The 24,059-nt window shown below is 37.1% G+C and overlaps 1 protein-coding gene across 7 annotated transcripts in view; it reads right to left on the bottom strand.

The window, feature by feature from the left end:
* Positions 1-24,059, bottom strand: part of FAM149B1 (family with sequence similarity 149 member B1) — a 51,679-nt gene that overhangs the window by 7,940 nt on the left and 19,680 nt on the right. For all 7 annotated transcript variants that reach the window (XM_055425467.2, XM_055425470.2, XM_055425468.2 and 4 more), the window contains exons 4-8: positions 21,566-21,708; positions 20,687-20,803; positions 13,113-13,277; positions 9,187-9,374; positions 1,454-1,578 (exon numbers count right to left, since the gene is read on the bottom strand). In XM_055425467.2, coding sequence (XP_055281442.1) covers positions 1,454-1,578; positions 9,187-9,374; positions 13,113-13,277; positions 20,687-20,803; positions 21,566-21,708 — 738 coding nt within the window. The remainder of the gene's footprint in view (positions 1-1,453; positions 1,579-9,186; positions 9,375-13,112; positions 13,278-20,686; positions 20,804-21,565; positions 21,709-24,059) is intronic.

The raw sequence follows: 24,059 nt of genomic DNA, 5'->3' as shown, positions 1-24,059 counted from the left end.
AAAGTTATTATCTCAAAATTAGATCATTTATATATTTTTTTCTCCTATGCCTTAACTTTTGTGGTATCTTGGCCAGTATCCCAGCTGGGGCCCCAAGTCCACTGTTAAGATGACAAGATCAGAGTCATCCTTTTCATTTCTGAATGGGGAAGCCTGATCAACTTATGTGAAAGCAATTAATAGCCATTCTCATAGGGGAGAGAGGACCTTTGTTATTATTTACATTACATTAGAAAAAACAACCTGGAACAAAAATGGGAAGAATAAGGGTAAACTCTAGTATATAATCTCTTTTACCGTCACATAATCCTGTGCTCTGCTAATGCTTTCTCTGCTACACCTGAAGCAGTCAGCTCTCAATAATAAGCTCAAATCTGAAGACTTTATTAGAAGGAGTTAATCTTATTTGTTCTAATGTTAGCAGGATTTAGTCTTACATGGACTGCCACTGCCACCTTAGTGTCCCATTTATTTTCTCTCTTAGGTAATCAGTTCAGGGCCCTTTCTGGTTAGCTCCTCCTCTCCCAAGTAGGCATTTTCCTCCTACTTTCTCTCTAGAATATTTGGATTATTGCTTCTCCTTCCTTTGGTCATTAACAACTAGAAATGTGTGTGTTAACTTTTCAGGGCTTAGGCTACTTAAACCATAAGCAGACCAGTTTGACATATAGAAGTATTTTATTACTGTCACAGGAATATTAGATTACCTGGGTCATCCTCCAGTGTGATAAGATATGGGCCTTGCTGAGTTTATTTTTTAATTGAAGTATAACTGATGTACAGTATTATATAAGTTACAGGTATATATAGTATAGTTATGTACAAGCTGAATTTACTTTTAAATAACGCTTTTAAAAATATAGCTGCACAGTATCTGGCCAGTATACCAACAAAGCAAATACTAGATCAGGCTCATCAACCAGGAAGAAATGGCCATCTTTATATGCTTAAGACTTTTTTGAAACCATTTTCTCCTCCCTTTGGTTTGCCTTTTACACCTGGGTAATGATTGCTAAACATCCAAAAGCAAAAAAGTCAACAGATTCAAATATAAAAAATAAAAACCAGGTAGGTCAAGATAACAGAAAAAAAGAGGGAAAAAGTCAAAAAGAAATTCAAAAGATAGAATGTTAAGGCCACAGAAAATCTGACATTGGCCCCTCATTTCATTATATATTTCATTCTTCCCAAAGCTGCCTGGAGCTGACCATATAGTTGAATCTCAATTGCATAGCTTATAGATACCTTTTCAAAAGAGCTGAAAATTACTTATCAACTCTAACTTGCTGTTTTTTCAAAATGAAACTTTTGCAAAGAATCGCTGGGTTACTATGATAACACATAAGTTTACTGGAAAAAAAAGTCATAGTGATACAATTAAGGCAAATAACTGAGCAGACTTCTCTGTAAGAACAGGCCTAGGCCCTCCTGTACATTCCCCTGTGGGACTTACCGGATTTGAGGTGATAGACAGCACCTTAGACTGTGGCACTCGAGGTAAGACCAAAGGTTGTAGTTCACTCAGCACACAGGGGCTTTGTGAAGCTGGTCTGGTGATTGCAACATTACTCTCATCATCTGAGCAAAGGAATAGAATCTATTATCCATGGATATCTTCAGACCCACAGCAACAGTACTGTGAAAAAAAATCTTCCCTGAGAATTCATAATCTCAAGCTAGGCTTCACTAATATTTGTAGCCCAGTTTCATACCACCTGCATGGTTCCAAAAAACCCTTTAATCCATGAATTTATTTTAAAGTGGTTTCTCAGGCTGGTGATGCCTGTTGGTTCCTGGCAGAACGAAAAGCAAAGATTACTAGAGCAAAGTTATCTAATGGGACATTTGGAGATTGAAGGAAATGTTCTACATATGTGCTCTTCAGGATAGTGGCCTCCAGCCACATGTGGCTATAGAGGATTTAAAATTTGGCTAGTGTGGGGCCTAGTAAAACTTACAAGCTATTGCAGAGTAAAAGAAACCATAAACAAAATGAAAAGACAACCTGCAGAATGAGAGTAAGTGTTCGCAAATGATGTGACTTAATTTCCTAAATATACAAACAGCTCATATAGCTCAACAAAAAACCCTATCCAAAAATTGGCAGAAGACCTAAGTAGGTATTTCTTCAAAGAAGACATACAGATGGCCAGTGGGCACAAGAACAGATGCTCAACACTGCTAATTATTAGAGAAATGTAAATCAAAACAATGAGGTACCAGCTCACATGAGTCAGAATAGCCATCATTAAAAAGTATACAAATAACATGTGCTAAAGAAATTTCAGAAAAAAAGGGAACCCTCCTAACACTGCTGGTAGGACTATAAGCTCGTGTAGCCACTGTAGAAAACAGTATGGAGGTTCCTTAGAAAACTAAAAATAGAGTTACCATATGATCCAGCAATCCCATTCCTGGACATATACCTGGACGAAACTATAATTCAAAAGAGCTAATACATGGAGACAACCTAAATGTCCACTGACAGATGAATAGATAAAGATGTGTGTGTGTGTGTATATATATATATATATATGGAATACCATTCAGCCATAAAAAGAATGGAATAATGCCATTTGCAACAACATGGATGCAATGAGAGATTATTATACTAAGTGAAGTAAGTCAAAGAAAGGCAAATATCATTTGTAGAATCTAAAATATGACACAAACCTATTTGTGAAACAAAAAATTATGGACTTAGAGAACAGACTGGTTTCTAAGGGGGAGGAGGCTGAAGGAAGGATGGAGTGGTAGACTGGGGTTAGCACATGTAGGCTTTTATATATCGAATGGATTAAAAAAGACAAGGTCCTACTGTATAGCACAGAACTATATTCAGTATCCTATAGTAAACCATAATGGAAAAGAATATTAAGATATGTATATATGGATGACTGAATCACTGCTGTACAACAGTAATTAACACAACCACTGTAAATCAACTATACTTCAATTAAAAAAAATTTAGCTTGTGTGATTGAGAATGGAATTTTAAAATTACCTAATTGTAATTAATTAGAAATTTAAATAGCCATATGACTAGTGAAACTTCATACCCATTACCACTGCCAGTTTTTGTGGCAGCGGTAATTATACATGTCTTTGGGGAAGATATATACTGAGTGTATAATGGTGTCACATCTATATCCACTTGCATACATATTGTTTATGGCTGCTTTCAAGGGCAGAGTTAAGTACCTGCAACAGATTGGATGGCTGGCAAAGGCTAAAATATTCACTGCCTGGTTCTTTATACACAAACTTTGCTGACCCCTATTTTAGGACATTTCAGTCAACCCACCAAACCAGTCAGAGATCCTCTAGCTCCATTTTAAAATTACTGTCTTCTTTTTTTCAAACTTTAAGTTTCACAGTAACCTAAATTTATGGATACACAGAAAAGTAAGTGGTGGTTAGCATATTCGAAATGTTGTGCATGAAGTATTAGTTACTTGGGCTGCCATTAAATGCCAGAGACTGCGTGGCTTAAACAACAGAAATTAATTTTCTCACAGTTCTGGAGCCTCAGAGTCCATGATCAAGGTGCTGTTGGGGTTGGTTTATAGTGTGACCTCTCTTCCTGGCTCCGAGGCACAGTTGCCTTTTCGCTTTGTCTTTGCATGCCCTTTTCTCTTTGCATGCGTAGAAAGAAGAACTCTAATGTCTCTTCCTTTTCTTAAGGATATCAACCCTATAGGATTAAGGTCCGACTTCATTTAACCTTAATTATCTCTCTAAAGGCCATATCGCCAAACATAACCACATTGGGTGTTAGGGCTTTTGGATTTTAAGCGGGACACAATTCAGTCCATAACACATGGATAAACCATTTGTTTATCCATCAGTTGATGGATGTTTAGGTTGCTTCCACTTTTTTGACTCTTATGAATAATGCTGCTATCAGCATTCATGCAAGGCTTTTGTGTGGCTATATTTCACTTCTCTAGGTTATATAAAAACCTTTGAGTAGAACTGCTGGGTCATATGGTAATTTAACTTTTTGAGGAACTGCCAAACTGGTTCCACAGTGACTGTACCACTTTGCATTCCCACCATTAATTTACAAGCATTCCAATTTCACATCCTCATCAAAACTTGTTACTGTCCTTTTAAAATCTTCAATACAGTCGCAATAGTGGGTATGAAGTGGTGTCTCATTGTGGTTTTGGTTATTTGATTTCCCTAATGAATAATGATTTTGAACATATTTTCATGTGCTTATTGGCTATTTGATTATCTTCTTTGGAGTAACTGCTCTTTGAGTTATTTGCCGATTAACTGGATTGTTCATTTTGGGGTTGTAGTTCTTTATATATTGTGGATAATAGATTCTTATTAGGTGTATGGTTTACATATATTTCCTCCCATTTTGTAGGCTGTCTTTTCACTTTCTTGATAATATCCCTTGATAACACCCTAAAGTATTTTGATGAAGTCCAATTTATCTGTTTTTTCTTTGGTTGTATGTGGTCTTGGTGTCAGATGACATCTAAGAATCAACTGCCAAATCCAAGCTCATTTAGATTTACTCCAATGTTTTCTCCTAAATTTTATGTAGCTCTTAAGTGTGTTCCTTTGATCCATTTTGAGTTGATATTTTTTATAAGATGTGAAGTAACGGTCCAACTTCATTCTTTTGCAGTTGTCCCAACACCATTTCCTTTTTTTCCCCTATCTGAATTTTTTTTTTGATTGACAGAGTTGATTTACAATATTCAGTAAGTTTCAGGTATACAACATAGTGTTTTTACAATTTTAAAAGGTTATACTCCATTTATAGTTATGATAAAATATTGGCTATATTCCCTGCCAGCATCATTTCTTAAAGAGACCCTTCTTCCCCCATAGGCTTGGCTCCCTTGTTGAAAATCAATTGACCATAGATGTGTGGGTTTATTTATGGACTTCTTATTCTATTCCATGGATCAATATATGTTCTTATGCCAGTACTACACTGTTTTGATCACTGTAGCTTTGTATTATCTTTTAAAATCAAGAAGTGTGAATCCTCCAAATTTGTTCTTTTTCAATCTTGTTTTGGATATTCAGGATACCTTGCATCTCTATATGAATTATCTTTGCCTTTTAAAAAAGGCAGCTGGAATTTTGATAAAGTTGCACTCAGCCTGTATATATATTTAGGGAGATTGCCATCTTAACAATATTAAGTCTTCCAATACATAAGCAGAGCCTGTCTTTCCATTTTTGTGTGTGTGCCCAGTCAGTCAGTCAAGTCCAACTCTTTGCAACCCCATGGACTGTAGGCCGCCAAGCTCCTCTGTCCATGCAATTTTCTACAAAGGAATACTGGAGTGGGTTGCCATTTCCTACTCCAGGGGATCTTCCTGACCCAGGAATCGAACCTGCATCTCTCGCATCTCCTGCATTGGCAGGCAGATCCTTTACCACTGCACCGCCTGGGAAACCCCTTCCATTTCTTTCAGTTCAGTCACTCAGTTGTGTCCAACTCTTTGTGACCCCACAGATTGCAGCATGCCAGGCTTCCCTGTCCATCAACAACTCCTAGAGCTTACTCAAACCCATGTCCATCGAGTCGGTGATGCCATCCAACCATCTCATCCTTTGTTGTCCCCTTCTCCTCCTGCCTTCAATCTTTCCCAGCATCAGGGTCTTTTCAAATGAGTCAGCTCTTCGCATCAGGTGGCCAAAGTATTGGAGTTTCAGCTTCAACATCAGTCCTACCAGTGAACACCCATGACTGATCTCCTTTATCTGCATATCTGAGTTTATTGATATTTCTCCTGGTAATCCTGATTCCAGCTTGTGCTTCATCCAGCCTGGCATTTCCCATGATGTACTCTGCATATAAGTTAAATAAGCAGGGTGACATATTGTCATCCAAGGGTGACAGCCTTGATGTACTCCTTTCCCACTTTGGAACCAGTCCATTGTTCCATGTCCGGTTCTAACTGTTGCTTCTTGACCTGCATAAGATTTCTCAGGAGGCAGGTCAGGTGGTCTGGTATTCCCATATTTCCACAGTATGTTGTGATCCACACAGTCAAAGGCTTTGGCGTAGTTAATAAAGCAGATGTTTTTCCTGGAACTCTCTTGCTTTTTCTATGATCCAACTGATGTTGGCTATTTGATCTCTGGCTCCTCTGCTTTTTCTAAATCCAGCTTGAACATCTGGAAGTTCACAGTTCACAAACTGTTGAAGCCTGGCTTGGAGAATTTTGAGCATTACTTTGCTAGCATGTGAGATGAGTGCAATTGTGCGGTAGTTTGAGCATTCTTTGGCATTGCCTTTCTTTGGGATTGGAATGAAAACTGACATTTTCCAGTCCTGTGGCCACTGCTGAGTTTTCCAGATTTGCTGGCATATTGAGGGCAGCACTTTCACAGCATCATCTTTTAGGATTTGAAATAGCTCAACTGGAATTCCATCACCTCCACTAGCTTTGTTGGTAGTGATGCTTCCTAAGGCCCACCTGACTTTGCATTCCAGGATGTCTGGCTCTAGGTGAGTGATCATACCATTGTTATTATCTGAGTCATGAAGATCTTTTTTGTATAGTTCTTCTGTGTATTCTTGCCACCTCTTCTTAATATCTTCTGCTTCTGTTAGGTCCATACCATTTCTGTCCTTTATTGAGCCCATCTTTGCATGAAATGTTCCCTTGGTATCTCTTAATTTTCTTGAGGAGATTTCTAGTCTTTCCCATTCTATTGTTTTCCTCTCTTTCTTTGCATTGATCACTGAGGAAGGCTTTCTTTAGGCCTTACCTATTTTCTTTCAATGTTTTGTAGTATTCTGTGTAGAAGTCCTATACTTCCTTGGTTCAGTTTATTCCAGAGTATTTTATTCTTTTTGATACTAGTGTAAATACATTGTTTCCTTAATTTCATTTTTGACTGTTCACTGATAGAAGCTGGAAGAATTTTGAGAAGCATGATAGAGAAGCCACAAATTACCTTGAACACACTTAGGAGAAATTTGGATTTGGAGGGTGCTGTAGGGGAAGGCTCAGAAGGAAATGAGGAACATATTAGAAACTAGAAGAAGCGAGAACATATTAGAAACTGGAAGAAAAGAGATGCTTGTTATTTTATGACAGAAAGTGTAGTGAAATGGTCTACACTACAGCAAGTGTAGTGAAGTGAAGTTCATGTGGAAAGCTGAACTTTCAAAGTGATGAGTTTGGTTATACAGCTATGGAGATTTCCTAGCAAAGTGTTAAAGGTGAAGCCTGATTTTTTTCTTGCTGCTTATAATAAGACACGAGATGAGAGAAATTGAGGGAAAAACTATTAAACATAAAGAAAACAGGACTTAATGATTTTGAGAATTCTCAATCTCTCTAGATGGCAAAAGATTCCAAATAAAGGAAGGCTATCAGGCCCCGAAAATTCTACTGGCAGGATGCAACCTAATACAATTACTTAGCTACAAACATGATACCTTTCGTGTTAATAGGATGACTCAGAGGGTGAAATCAAGAGCTCAGAGGGGAAAGCAGAGAGCTAAGAGGATTATTTCCGGGCCTTCAAACTTGATGAAGGAATCCCGAATGTTTTCACAGGTGTATTTCAGAATTGCTAGGGACCCCTCCCCCACCCCAGCCGTTAACTGGAGTGTCTACAATGGTTATCCTTTTCCTGGCCCACTACTATATGTTGGGTTTGTTGGGGTCAAATATCAATAATTTGTCTCTAAGAACAGAATGGCTGGATTAAATAGTTAGATGTTTATGCTTCTGTATTTAGTTTCATAGGGCTATAGAATAGAAATGAATTGTGCCCCCAATAACTTCACTTGCCCTGTATTACATCCAGGAACTTCATTCTTACCTGATTCAAAAATCTTTGGAGCTGAGGCTCCATTATACCAAGAATGATTCTCTTGGAAACCTTTAAAGAGAGTTGAATGTACTTTGCATGTGAGAGCACATGACTCACTGGGGGCCAGTGGGAGGACTGTAGTGGACAAATTCCAGTGTGCCCCCCCAGCCCATGATTCTCATCTCTTGGTGTTCACACCTTTGTGTAATCCCCTCCCTTGGAGTGTGGGCAGGACCTGTGACTTGCTTCAAACCAATAGATGAATGGTAAACGTGATGGGATGTCACCCCCTTGATTATGTTACATAATCTTCTGTCTTGCTAGTAGATTAGCTGTCAGTCTTTCTTACTGAGAAAGCTTTGGAGAAGTAAGCTACCATGACTACTACAGCTACAAGAAACTGGATGCTTCCAAAAGCATGAGCCTCAACATGAGAACCAGCTCTGACCAACACCCTGATTGCAGCTTTGTGAGATCTTAAGTAAAGGACTAGCTGGCTGTTATTGGACTTCTGACTCACAGATCTGTGAGATAATAAATGTGTATTGCTTGAAGCTGCTAAGTTTGTGTTAATGTTTTGTGCAACATAGAAAACCAATGCAGACAATTGTTAAAAGACATTAAATATACATTTAACCATATACTCCAACAGTTCCACTCCTAGAAATCTACCCAAGAGAAAAGGAAATATATGTCAAAATATATGTCTTGTACCCTAGTGTTCATAAAAGCACTAACAGACCAAAAATGAAAATAGTCCAAATATCCATCAACAGATAAATGGGTAAACAAGTTGTGGAACAGTGGAATACTACTCAGCAATAAAAGGAATAAATAATTGACACATGGATGACTCTCAGAATGATTTATACTGGGAGAAAGAAGATGACTGAAAAAAAGAGACAATACAACATGATTCCATTTAAGCAATAAGTTGTCACTTCAGGATAGTGAGTTGGGCAAGGGTAGGAGGGAGGGATTACAAGGTCATGAACTTTTGCGAGTAATGGATATGTTCACTGTATTGACTATTATAGTTTCATGGCTGTATATACATAAATCAACTTGTTAAATTATATACTTTTTTACTGGTTTATTGTATATCAGTTCTTCAATAAAGTGGTTTTTAAAATGTACTTGTGACTTGCACATGTTTTTTTTTCTTACAAATAATTACATTCAAAAAGAAAGCTCAATCTCTAGTCATCATAGACTAGGCCTCATTACTCATTCAGTCATTCCCAAATATTGTCCAACTGTTAGTTTCTATAAGAAATACAAATATGATTCTTTTGTACTATTAAGCACATAATCTAATAGACTGGTTAGGGTTTGGAAGTCTTAATTATTTTTTTACATTGTTTTCACAAAGAGCCTTACCAGAAGCAAATCCCTCCCAGTGAGTACGTGTCAGCTGCTCCATACAGCTTAGGACCTTGCTCCACACGTCATCAAACACATAAGCAAGGACATCCTCTTTCATGCAGTAAAATGGAGCAATGGGTGGATACCCTAATTTCTGTTTCTCCGTGGCTGCTTCTGATTTCTTTCCATGAAACTCCTCTTCCCTGTAACAGAAACAAGAGGGAAAGATTTCATGGTTCTTCTTCACTGAGAGTTCACCACTGTCTTTTGTGCAGCTTAGGAATGTGATCTGTGTTTCTCCCCCTTAAATATGCACCCCCCCGACATACGTAGCACAGATATTAAGTTCTCTTGTGAGTGAAGGAAGTTTTCAACAGAGAAGACTCTGCGTTTTCCTTTCTACCCCCATTCCACCCCCCTATTCTGGCAAAAAATAGAACAAGAAAAACAAGGGTGAGCATCATTGTACTTTTTTTTAGCTTTAAACAGATGGCACTGTCAGTTGAGCAACAAGCAAGCTATGACTTGAACACAGAAATAATCTTTTTGTTGTAGTTGGATAACATTTAGATTATTTTAACGTGACACACTGAATGGTGTAACTGTGATTATGCTGCATAGTTATTTGAGGCAGTGATTCATTAGGGAAATAGTCCACATCAGTTCAGTTCAGTCGCGTCCAACTCTTTGCGACCCCATGAATCACAGCACGCCAGGCCTCCCTGTCCATCACCAACTCCTGGAGTTCACTCAAACTCATGTCCATCGAGTCAGTGATGCCATCCAGCCATCTCATTCTCTGTCGTCCCCATCTCCTCCCGCCCCCAATCACTCCCAGCATCAGAGTCTTTTCCAGTGAGTCAACTCGTCGCATAGTCCACATAGATTATTATGTTGTATACTTTTACTAACCTAAATAAACATTTGGTAACTGACTGTAAAGGAAAAAGAGGGAAGCCCAACAGCATAGGAAACTACCTGGCTCTTCTGGAATCTGTATCTATAATTCAGAAACTCCCAGTTAGGCAAGGCTATATCTCTTCTTTGGCAGTGAGTATCAATAGCACAAATAGGGGAAGAAAATCTGGCTGATAGATGTGCTTATCTGTGACAGTATAAACTAAGATAAAGCAAATTGTGGAACTGACTCGGGTAGAGAGAAGTATCTTCTCGCCTTAACAGTGAAAGTTACTCCTAGGGTAACAAAGTACTCAAGAATGAAATAGGAAACTAGGCTGGGAAGAAGGATGCTAAGATTTAAGCAAGACAGCCAGACTCTCTTTGCTTCTCCTTTCCAAAGGAAGAGCTGGCCCGGCATTAAGTGGTGGAGGAGGCTATGTGTGTGTCAGTTGCTCAAGTCGTGTCCAACTGCGACCCCATGCACTATTGCTTTCCAGGCTCCTCTGTCCATGGGATTCTCCAGGCAAGAATAATGGAGTGGGGTTGCCATTTCCTTCTCCAGGGGATCTTCTTGATCCAGGGATGAAACCCAGGTTTCCTGCATTGTAGGCAGCTTCTTTACCATCTAAGCCACCAGGGAACCTAATTAGTATTAACTGTATTTCAATTTATATTTCTTTTAAGAGAAGATAACATAGCCATATGATGAAAATTAAAGTTGTTTAGAAGGAAATGTATACATGTAGTGAAAAATAAGTTTCCTATATCTCTACCCCAGTCCTCATTCCCAGAAGCAAACACATAAATCCAGAGAAAGTTCCATTATACACTGTACTGCACCTTGCTTATCCAATTATCAATGTATCCTGGCCCATGATCCCTATCAGTATATGTAAATCTGCCTCTTTAAAAAAATAACTGCAGAGTATTCCATTGGATATACCATAATATATGTAGCCAGGCAGCTGTTGATCAACTAACTTTTTTGCTTTAATAATCAATACCACAATATATTTCTAGAGATATTCCTTATGTATTAGGTTGCTGCTGCTGCTGCTAAGTCACTTCATTCGTGTCCGACTCTGTGTGATCCCATAGACGGCAGCCCACCAGGCTCCCCCGTCCCTGGGATTCTCCAGGCAAGAACACTGGAGTGGGTTGCCAATGTATTAGGTTACAAACCAATAAACTAACAAAAATGTAAGTAAATGCATTTAGTACACCTAACCTGTTGAACATTATAGCTTAGCCGAGCCTCCTTAAATGTGCTCAGAAGACAAATTAGCATACAGCTGGGCAAAATTATCTAACACAAAGCCTATTTTATAATTTATTTCATACTCTACTGAAAGTGAAAAGCAATGGTTTATGGGTATAAAATGGCTGTAGTGTATTGGCTGTTTACCCTCATGATAGTGTGGTTGACTGGGAGCTGCAGCTTGCTGCCACTGAGCAGCATCCTGAGAGTGTCATACTGCATATCACTAGTCCAGGAAAAGACAGAAATTCAATGGACAGTTGCTATTGAATGTGTATCACTTCTATATCATTGTAAATCAAGAATTCATAAGTCAACTCATCTTAAGTTGGAGACTGTATGTATGTAGTTCTTTGGCTACATAAGTATCTTATTTGTAGGGTAGATTCCTATCAATAGATTATTGAGTCAAAGGGTATGTGCATTTCAATTTAAAGAGGTGGTATACTTCTCCAGTAGTGAAAGAATATGCTTATTTTCTCATTCAAGGAATAATCAAATTTCTTTATCTTTTGTCTTTTGATAGTCTGTCAGGTAAAAGAGTACTCATGATAGTTTTGATTTGCATCTCTGAATGAGACTGAGTTTCATTTCATATATTTAAGATCCATTTTTTACAATGTGAACTCTGCCGTATTCTTCGTTTTGTCTTTTTCCTTATTGATATACATGTTAAGGAAGTTAAGCCTCTGTGCATGCATTAACTGCAAATATTTTTGCCAGTTTGTCTTCTGACTTTATGAATTTTTTATGCAGAAATTTTAAGTAGTTATTTTTAAATGACTTGTAGATTTTAAGCTGTAGTTAGAAAGGCTTTCCCTATTCCCAAACTATTAAAAAAAAAAATCTTTCATATCTTATTTTCTTCCAAACTTACATGATTTCATTCATGACATCTCAGAATCTCAGTGGTATCTCTAAAGAGAAGACTGCCTTCCTAAAAATCTTCCCTGTATTACTTGAAAATTCATTTGGGTTTGAGTCACGAACATCACATTTTGGAGTAGTTAAATCAGCTTTATTTAAAGCTAAAATGAAGGGAAAAGACCTTTGAGGAAAAAGGAGAAAATACAGATAATTTGACTCAGGCCAGATGAAGTGAAAGGGAAGGGGGAAATCTCTGGAAAACCAAAAGAGCATACATATGATACATATGATTCTCTTGGAACAATTAGCTAGCTCATTGGTGCTATGTATAGAAATCTGAGTTATGTCTACCTGAGCCTAGGACTGTATATATTGAACATAAAAGTAAGCATGGCTCAATAGGAAATAAGGGAAGGAAAATCCAGAATCATGTGACACTAACTAGACCTAACCACAGCCTCATAGCCTGAAATTCTCACTTTCAGATGTGCTACTGTGAGTATCATTCTGAACTTCTAAAGGCTTAGAGGAATAGTTTAAGAGGTTAATATTTCAGGGATGTAGCATCGAACAGTAAGAGAGCCTGGATTTAGAATAAGATGAAAAAAGTTTCCATGAATTACTGGTGATAATTTACAAAGAAGAAAAATCAAAATATGTATAGAAAAAATTAATTCATTTAAAACTTTAATCTCAGGAAGAGGCAAATGACATGTGCAGGAAAAAACATACAATGAAGACTGGTATGTGGAAGCAATTTTATCAATTAAGTATATGAATGCTGGACAACTGAGAAGTAATAGAACATAAATAACATATAAGTTTAATTATAGAGAATATTGGTGGCATACTTTATAAAATAGATACTAATACACAAAACAGGGGAGTAAAAAAGTTTAAAAGATATAATACTCACATATCTGTGTGGTCAAATGCTAGGTATTCCTCTATTATTCCCTCAGAAAATATTATACAGTCTTCTTCTCTTTCCATAGAACACAAGCAAGGGGATTTGGCAATGGAAGATGCTTTAGGACCATATGAAGATGAAAAATGTAACTTCCTTCCCCTAATGCCAAATCTGGGATAGGGGGAAAATAGTAATTATGTTCAACATAAACAGTTCTCACAGGAACTCATTCATACAAGTTTCAGCTCAAAGTCCCTTCCCCTGGTGACACCTTCCTGGGCTACTCTAAACCTTAATGCCTATTATTTCTCAAAACAGGAATAAATATAAGCCACAGACCCACTCTGCTTAGGTGTAATATGCAGCTAATACTGAAGCAGTTGAATACTACTTGCTGTCTTTTCAGATGCAACGGCTATGGCTATAAAATAAGCTATTTTAAAAAAAATCTAAGAATATTTACATTCATGTTCAACTCTTTGAAGTACCTCAGGAGATTATAGGTTTATTTCAGTAACTTCATTGTTGTTGGAAATGCATGCACGTTATTGTGCAACAGATCTCTTGAACTTATATTGCAAAACGGAAACTCTGGTATCCATTAAACACTAATTGCCCCTTCCCCTTCCTCTCCTTCTTTGGGCAACTATGCTTCTACTTTCTGTTTCTATAATTAGACTACTTTAGATACTAAATATGGGTTGAATCATGTTGTATTTGTCCTTTTGTGACTAGCTTATTTCACTTATTAAATAATACCTCCAATGCTCATCAATCCATATTATAGCATGTAACAGGATTTCCTTCTATAATATTCCATTGTATGTAATATACATTTTATCTATTCATCTGTGATGAACATCTGGGGTGTTTCCGCCTCTCGGCTATTGTGATTAATGCTTTAATGAATACTGGTGTGCAAATATCTCTTTGAGATTCTCCTTTAAATTTTTTTTGGATATACACCTGAGTGGGATTGCTGGTTCATATAGTAATTCTATTTTTAGTGTTTTAAGAAGCCTCCATACTGTTTTCCAAGAGACAACAGGAGACTTCCCTGTAGCTCAAATGGTAAAGAATCTGCCTGTGAGGCAGGAAACCAAGATTCAATCGTTGGGTTGAGAAGTTCCTTGGGAGGAGGGAATGGTAATCCACTTCAGTATTCTTGCCTGGAGAATTCCATGGACAGAGAAGCCTGGCGGGCTACAGTCCATGGGGTCGCAGAGAGTCACACACGACTGAGCACCTAACACAGTCCATACTGTTTTTCTTAGTGGTTATACTGTTTTACACTCCGTTCCCCTCAACAGTTCACAAAGGTTCCAATTTTTTGTCTACATTTTTGCCAAAAGTTGTTGCTTTCTGTTCTCTAGATAGTGGCCATCCTGATGATGGGTGGTGGTGGTTTTAGTCACAAAGTTGTGTCCTACTCTTGCAACACCATGGATTGTAGCCCGCCTGACTCCTCTGTCCATGAAATTTTCCAGGCAAGAATACTGGAGTGGGTTGCCATTTCCTTCTCCAGAAGATCTTCCTGACCCAGGGATCAAACCAGCATCTCCTGCATTGCAGGTAGACTCTATTGCTGAGCCATCAGGGACACCCAAAGAGGCTGTTACATGTTGACTAAACTTTTTCTCAGGCCACAGAACTAGATTACATTTCCCAGGAATCCCATACAGTTAAACAATGGGTTCAGTTAACTTCAGTCACTCAGTCATGTCTGACTCTTTGCGATCCCATGAACCGCAGCACACCAGGCTTTCCTGTCCATCACCCACTCCCAGAGCTTACTCAAATTTATGTCTAATAAGTTGGTGATGCCATCCAACCATCTCATCCTCTGTCGTCCCCTTGTCTTCCTGCCTTCAATCTTTCCCAGCATCAGGGTCTTTTCCAACGAGTCAGTTCTTTGCATCAGATAGCCAAGGTATCAGGCTTCAGCTTCAGCATCAGTTCTTCCAATGAATATTCAGGACTGACTTTCTTTAGGAATGACTAGTTTGATCTCTTTGCTGTCCAAGAGACTCTCAAGAGTCTTCTTCAACACCATAGTTCAAAAGCATTAATTCTTTGGTGCTCAGGTTTCTTTATGGTCCAACATTCACATCCATACATGACTACTGGAAAAACCATAGCTTTGACGATATGGACCTTTGTCATTAAAGTAATGTCTCTGCTTTTTAGTATGCTGTCAAGGTTCGTCATAGCTTTTCTTCCAAGGAGCAAGCTTCTTTTAATCTCATGGTTGCAGTCACTATCTGCAGTGATTTTGGAGCCCAAGAAAATAAAGTCTCTTGTTGTTTCCATTGTTTCCCCATCCATTTGCCATGAAGTGATGGGACCAGATGCCATAATCTTAGTTTTCTGAATGTTGAGTTTTAAGGCAGCTTTTTCACTCTCTTCTTTCGCTTTAATCAAGAGGCTCTTTAGTTCCTCTTCATGTTCTGCCATGAGGGTGGTATCATCTGCATATCTGAGGTTATTGATATTTCTCCCAGCAATCTTGATTCCAGCTTGTGCTTCATCCAGCCCAGCATTTCACATGATGTACTCAGCATAGAAGCTAAATAAGCAAGGTGAAAATATACAGCCTTGATGTACTCCTTTCCCAATTTGGAGCCAGTCTGTTGTTCCATGTCCTGTCCTAACTGTTGCTTCTTGACCTGCATACAGATTTCTCAGGAGGCAGGTAAGGTGGTCTGGTATTCCCATCTCTTTAAGAATTTCCCACAGTTTGTTGTGATCTACATAATCAAAGGCTTTAGTGTAGTCAATGAAGCAGATGTTTTTCTGGCATTCTCTTGCTTTTTGTATGATCCAATGAACGTTGGTAATTTGATTTCTGGTTCCTCTGCCTTTTTCTAAATCCTTCTTGAACATCTGGAAGTTCTCAGTTCATGTACTGCTGAAGCCTGGCTTGGAGAATCTTGAGCATTACTCTGCTAGCGTGTGAGGTGAGTGCAGTTGTGCCGTAGTTTGAACATTCTCTGGCTTTGTCTTTCTTTGGGATTGGAATGAAAACTGACCTTTTCCAGTCCGGTGGCAAAGTTTTCACCAAATTTGCTGGCATACTGAGTGCAGCACTTACACAGCATCATCTTTTTTAAAAAAGTAATATTTATTTATCTTGTCTATGCTGGGTCTTCACTGCTGTGTATGGGCTTGCTCTAGTTGCAGCTACTCTCCAGTTGTGGTTTGCAGGCTTCTCTTAACGGTGGCTTCTCTTGCTGTGGAGCACAGATTCTAAGGTGCATGGTCTTCAGTAGTTGCCTCACATGGGCTCAGTAGTTGTGGCACACGGGCCTAGTTGCCCCGTGGCATGTAGGATTTTCCCAGATGTGGGACTGAACCAGTGTCCACTGTATTGCAAGGTGGATTCCTAACCACTGGACCACCAGGGAGGCCCTCACAGCATCATCATTTCAGAGTTGAAATAGCTTGGCTGGAATGGGTATGAGGTGGTTATTTCATTGTGGTTTTGATTTGCATTCCTCTTATGATTAGTGATGTTGAGCATCTTTTCAGTTACTTGTTGGTCATTAGTTTATCTTCTTTGAGAACTGTCTATTCTCTTGTCCTTTTTCTATTTTTAAATTGGGTTCTTTTTGTTGTTGTTGGATTGTAGAAGTTCCTCATGTGTTCTAGATATTAACCCTTTATCAGACATGTGACTTGGAAATATCCTCCCCCATTCCACAGGTTGCCTTTTCACTCTAATGATTTTTTTCTTTGGGCGCACAAAAATTTTTGAGTTTGATATAGTCCCATTTGTCTATTTTTGCTTTTGTTTTTAGGTTTTGATGTTCTAGCCAATAAATCATTGCCATATCCAATATCCTGAAGCTTTTCCCCTGTGTTTTATTCTAGGAGTTTTAATAGTTTTAGGTCTTACATTTAGGTCTTTGAAATCCATTTTGAGTTAAGTTCTGTATATGGTGTAAGATCAGAGTCCCACTTCATTCTTCTGCATTGTTTTCCCAGCACTATTGTTAGGGGGATTGTCCTTTCCCCACTGTGTAATCTTGGCACCCTTGTTGAAAACTATCTAGTCATATACACAAAGGTTTATTTTCTAGTTATCTATTCTTTTAATGATTTTTTAAGGGTTATAATTCTGCATACAGTAGTACACTATGGCAACTTATTAGATATTATAGTTAATTTTTGTTGAAGTATGTATTTAAACTAAGGGTAGATAAGCCCCTTAAACTAACTTGAAGCAGAAGACTACAAAGTTTTTTTCATTAAAAAAATTGTATTTATTTATTTTGTGCTATACAGTAGGTCTTTGTTGGTTATCCATTTTAAATATAGCAGTGTGTACATGTCCATGCCAAACTCCTTAACTATCTCTTCCTCCCATCCGTACCCCCCCGAACCTGGCAACCATAAGTTTTCTCTCTGTGAGTCTCTTTCTATTTTGTAATTAAGTTCATTTGTATCATTTCTTTTTAGATTCCACACATAAGGAACTTCATACGGTATTTCTCCTTCTCTGTCTTACTTACTTCACTCAATATGAATCTTTAGGTCCATCCATGTTGCTGCAAATGGCATTATTTCATTATTTTTAATGGCTGAGTAATATTCCACAGTATATGCTGCTGCTGCAAAGTCACTTCAGTCATGTCCGATTCTGTACGACCCCACAGATGGCAGCCCACCAGGCTCCTCTGTCCCTAGGATTCTCCAGGCAAGAATACTGGAGTGGGTTGCCATTTCCTTCTCCAATGCTTGCATGCATGCTAAGTTGTTTCAGTCGTGTCCAACTCTGTGTGACCCCATGGACAGCAGCCCACCAGATTCCTCTGTCTGCAGGATTCTCTAGGCAAGAGTACTGGAGTGGGTTGCCATTTCCTTCTCCATCACTGTATATATGGACCACATCTTCTTTATCCATTCCTCTGTCGATGTTTTTTTTTCAAATGGGAATGTTCTCAAACTCATCTGTTCAGGATCCTTTTCTGGCCTGTGTTTTCTTCTTATGCTACCACCATTTTCTATTGTTATAAAGTTCTTGGAATTCCATTTTGATCTATACAATATTTGTTTTGATTGATAACACTGTTTTGCAGCCATAATGTAAGTTCATTTTCATGAAGTTTGTTGTCAAATAAATATGATATTTAATTTAGTTTTTAAAAAAAGTTGATTCTAACTATATTCTAGGCATTGTTTTAGGTGTTAGGGATACAAAGAGAAAGTGACTGTATTTTTGTGTTGTTTTTATACCAGTTTCCTCTGGCCCAAGAACCCAAGAATGGAAGCTGAACCAAATATCTTATTTAGTACATTTGAGATGTGAAAAAAATCCAATGTGGAAGGATTAATGAACGAGAGAGTGAGAGAAGATAAAGACAGAGATGTAGACTGGGGCCAGCTTATGATATAATTTTAAATTTATCATAAATTCAATGGGAAGCTACTGAAGATTTTTAAGTGAAGGACAGAAAAGATTAACCATGAACTTCAAAAGGAAAATCTGATGTAATGTGGAGGGGCAAGTAATTTGAAATGTTATTTTTGTGGAAAATCTTAGTAGCTGTAAACCTTATATTTTATGAAAAAGTAATTTGTTAAACTAAAAAATACCAAAGTTGTATTTCTGACACATTTTTTTCACATCACTTATTTTAAAAAGTGGCAAAATTGCAGTATCACCACCAACTTACATATCCTCAACTACCCAAATTTTGTTCTCAAATACTAGTAGTCTCTCAAAGAAATTAAGTGCTTCCTTGACTTTCAGCTGATTCCATGTCTTAAAGAAGAAAAAATATTTTTCCAGGATAGGCCTGGAAAAAAAGGACAAAAATGAACCAGCTTGACATAGTCAAGCTGTAACAATTTGAGCATCAATAATAATTATGGTTAATTAAAAATATATAAATATTTTGCAGTACAATGAGTTCCATAATGGTACTCAAGAGAAAAAAATATCAAGTATGGACAAACTGGTAGTGATATGAAAGTAAATATGGATTATATTTAATTTGTTATTAAGTAGGTGACCTCCCTGGTAGCTCAGACGGTAAAGCGTCTGCCTACAATGTGGGAGACCCGGGTTCTATCCCTGAGTTGCGAAGATTCCCTGGAGAAGAAATGGCAACCCACTCTAGTACCCTTGCCTGGAGAATCTCGTGGATGGAAGAGCCTGGTGGGCTACAGTCCATGGGGTCACAAAGAGTTGGACACGACTGAGCGACTTCACTTAGTGATATCCTAATATAGCTGAATAACTTGCTTCATTTGGGTATATGTCTGTATAAAGTATAGATAGGTATTTATTTCATCTGTATAGTAAAGAAAAGTAATTACTGAATACTGTAAGTCAAATAATCCAGAACCAATAATAAGAAGGACCAAGCAGCAATGGTGGTAGCAAGTAAAATGGACAGAAAAGATGTCTGCAGTGTGTTGCAGAATCATGATTTAGCCAAATGTCCTAGAGAAGGAGGAGTTAACTGCTCAGACTTGTTCCTTATTTCTTTGGAATCTCTAAAAGGAAATTCTATTTACAATTATAAAATGTAAGGTATATATAAAGTTTAAACTAATAGATCGGGTAAATATATCTTAATCACAGGACCTAAGTTATCTAATTTTGGTCTGTGAGAATTAAAGAATACATCCTTTCTGTGGGAGACAAATTAGTCTGTAAAAATCTGAAACTTATATAAAAGGAATAAATTTTAAAAGGCTTATTGATGTAATACATGAGGCTTAAATTTAGAAAGAAATCTCAGTCTGGTGACCAGAACCTTGAGTTTAAATCACTCTGAAAGAAGTAAACAAATCCCACTCTCTGACCAAAAATCAGTTAGTTGATAACCCAGGTCCCATAACCTTAACTGACCTAAGACAATAATGTTTTAGTTTGTGGTCTGATGAAATTACTACAAGCTTTAAAAGGCATCAAAAGCAAGCATCACTACAACTCTTAACTGGTATCAGTATAAATAAAATTACAGTCTTAGGAAATAGTAAAGGAATAATTTTAAAATGAATTAAAGCCATGACATTTTACCACAGAATTAAGGGTAAGCATAGGTTTTTAAAGTAATCCTATCCGGGTTTATTGTGCTACTGTTAAAAAAGAGTTTGAGGTATTCAAAGAATTAGCCATTTTAGCTAATGACTAATTGCCCATTTTAATAATATCAGTTTGACTTCTATAATAATTAGTATTACATGTTTAAGAAAACCACTTTTTCAAAGTTTTTTTCAAAAAATTTTAAAATTCTATTTCTTAGATCCCTGAATTTCTTTAAACCACTCTATCGACACATTTTCCAAGAAGAAAGTGCTTGTATTTATAGATAGGCATAGATATGACATAGATATAAGTATCTATGGATATGAGTAACTCTTAAAATTCTAGAGAATATCTTTTTTTTTTTCAACTAAAACCTAAGTAAAAAAATTCTAGTATGCATAAAGACTATGATCAGTCTTACAGAATTTGCTGTGCTTTTACTAAATACCAATAAATAAGTATTTTAATCCTTTAGTATAAGTGGTAGAATAAAATACTTGCATATTAGAATACATAAATACTTACATATTAGAATACTTACATAGTAGAATCTCTTTCTTGAGACAGTGTTGCCTCATGTGAAGCCGAAACAGCAGAAGGGGATCTAGGGTACAGTCCATAACCTTCACTTGGAGTGATTATCTGCCGACCCAGAATCCTTCAAAGTGAAGAACATAAAGAGACAGTTAAGCACCTTCATCCAGCATACATACAAAATATAGGTATTTTTGGAACAAATGAGAGGCTCTACAGAGAAGTCTAGTACATGCTTAGTCCCTTACTGATTTAGAATGATTCTTGAGAGAAATGTGAATCCAGAGCCTTTTTGAAGGTATCTCTCTATCCTATACAATGGAGACAGAACGAATGAAGCTTTTCCACCCCACCAAAAAAGAATCCAAGGAAACTGGGCAAACATTTTAATTTACCCTCCACCCTCCATAACAATCTTCATTAAATTTGCTAAAATGGGTGAAAGCCAGGCCAAATTAGTAAAAATTGAATTGTATTCTTAAGAACATGAAGCTTTATAAATTTTAAGTATGTGTAGTAGTATGGTTTCTAAGGGAAGCTTCCTAATAGCCTATGTCTGCTTTCAAGTATACATGCATAAGAATTTACTTATAGACAGTAGTGTAATCAAATACATTTTCTGACACTTTTGTTCAACAGAAGGTCTTTTTTGGACAGATACAGATCACAGCTACTGGTATAGAAACTGTTTTACTTGATTAGGACAACTAGTTAGGAAAACTCTGAGAAACTTCCATAAACATGAGTTTTCTATCACCTGAGGCTCTATACCATATCACCTTAATGATACAAATCCATGCTCATAAAGATTTCAGAATACAAGCTTTTTTGGAAATCTGCTTTTCAAATTTTAATATTAGCCAGGAATATACAGGGATTCCAATACCTGAGATGAGGAAAGCTACATGTCCACTGTTGGCACTCTTCTTGTAGACTTTTAGTATGTACACTCAACTTCTGCTCATACAAGAGCTCGTCAATGGCTGTGAACATTGCCTGGACTTTTTCAGTGGCATTTTGATCAAGTTCCTAAAAGAAATTATCACCCCAAAATATTTAGGTGAGCTTGAGTCTCTGTTAAGAATCATAATCATAAAGGTTGAAAGCAATCAGATTTTGTTTCGTTTTCAATATTTAGTCCATTTGTGTGAAAGAAAAGTTAGTCAGTTTTTAAATCTTAGAATATTCAGATGGCCTCCCTATTCCTATTTAAAGAGAATTTGTAGAAATAGCAATGTTTCTAAGCAACATTTTCTTATACAATCCAGAAACAAAGAAAAATAATCAATAATTCCAAAACTCAAAAGACAGTGATTGTTAATTTTATTACAGTTGCTTGGTTCCAGTATTTTTTTTAGTGCTTAAGGTAGACAGTCAATCCTAAAAATATATTATTTTGTAGTTTACAGTTTTCACCTCACAATTTGGGTTAGATCTTTACCCTATAATCTAACCTTCTGCAGCAGCCAAAGGGGTGGGTGTAAAATGTGAATCTGATCATGTTATCTGATTCTCTTCCTACTCTACTTCATCTTTTTTATGTGCCCTTTTACATTCTGGTGGAAGAAAATTTAACACCTTCTTTTAAAAGTATAAGATAATAAATATGTATTTTAATTCTAAACAGTAAAAGGTTCTATCAAAAAAAAAGGAAGTGGCAACCCATTCCAGTTTTCTTACCTAGAAAATTCCATGGACAGAGGACCCTGGTGAGCTACAGTCCATGGGGCGAAAAAGAGTCAGACATGACTGAGTGACTAACCACACAGACAGATTTAAGGTTTAACTTTAAAGACTCAACACAAATATATATATACATACATATATATGTATATATACATTCATTTATTTGGCTGCGCCAGTTCTTAGTTGCTGCACACAGGATCTTTGATCTTTGTTGCAGCATGCAGGATTTTTAGTTGTGGCATGTAAAATCTAGTTCCCTGACCATGGATCGAACCGAGGCCCCCTAAAGTGGAAGCTCAGAGTTTTAACCACTGGACCACCACCACCCAGGGAAGTCCCTGTGTTTATCTTATGTACGTACACTGGGTTGCAATATCAACCACATGTCTTAGTGTGGGTTTCAGTTTAAAAAGTTTGAAGGTTACTTTCTAGTCTAAACCTTCCTTCCTTCAGCTTACAAGATTACTGAAAGGAACAGAAAGGGATGTAGGGGTTTGAGACATCTTTCGCCACTTTGATAAATGACATTCCAATTATGTGAAACAAAGATTTTTTAAAAAGGACTTTGATAACGCTTCAACTTCCCTGTAAGCATCTTAGTGTGATTTCTATCTTTGATATTCTTTAATTTCTCTCTCAGCATCTTATATTGAATTTTAGTATTAGTATTGTTTTTAACACATAAAATGTTATTGTTATTTGTTTTAGTAACTACTTTACCAGTAAAGCTTGCCAATTATTTTACTCTGTTGCTTCTTGTATCCCATTTCTTCCTCCTCACTTTATTTCCCTTTTGCTTCAGTCTGTCCTTGAACATTCTTATAGCTGAGTATATATGAATGGGAAACTCTTACTCTATAGATATTTAAAATGTCTTTATTTTGCCTTCTCTACTCATGCGAAGAATTGACTCACTGGAAAAGACTCTGATGCTGGGAGGGATTAGGGGCAGGAAGAGAAGGGGACAACAGAGAAAAGGTGGCTGGATGGCATCACCAACTCGATGGACATGAGTTTGAGTGAACTCCGGGAGTTGGTGATGGACAGGGAGGCCTGGTGTGCTGTGATTCATGGGGTCGCAAAGAGTCGGACACAACTGAGTGACTGAACTGAACTGAACACACATGCACACTGAATGACAGTATATCATATTTATATGTAATAATTTTATTATTTATCATATATATGATGAAGATGCATCACTCATTTTTTCCTTAGCACTTTAAAGATACAGGATCATTATCATCTGACATTGTTAATTGTGAGCAATCTATTTTAAGTCTCAATTTTACTCCATTATATGCAGTCCCTCCTTTCTAGTATTTTATAATTTATTAAAATCTTTGATCTTAGTCTAGAAATTTGTCCATTACATCTAAGTTATCTAAATTCTTGACATGAAGTTGCTTATTATATTTCCTTAGTCCTTTTACTTTCCATAAGGTCAGGAGTTATGTCTTTGTCTTCATTTCTAATCTTGTTAATTTATGTCTTATTTTTTCTTGATCAAACTGAAGACTTGTCAATTCTGTTGATTCTTTTCAAAGAACTTTACTGAGTTTCTCTATTGTTTTTTTGTTTTCTATTTCATTAATTTCTACTCTCATCTGTATTATTTCCTTCCTTCTGCTTGCATTGGATTTAATTTGCTCTTCTTTCTTAGTTTCTTAAGGTGGAAGCTTATGTTACTGATT

This window comes from Moschus berezovskii, chromosome 12, assembly GCF_049115385.1.
Source record: "Moschus berezovskii isolate FMDL1 chromosome 12, NW_MosBer_1.0, whole genome shotgun sequence".
Classification (NCBI taxonomy): Eukaryota; Metazoa; Chordata; class Mammalia; order Artiodactyla; family Moschidae; genus Moschus; species Moschus berezovskii.
The sequence above is the reverse complement of the archived record's forward strand: the minus strand, read 5'-3'. Positions and strand labels throughout refer to the sequence as shown.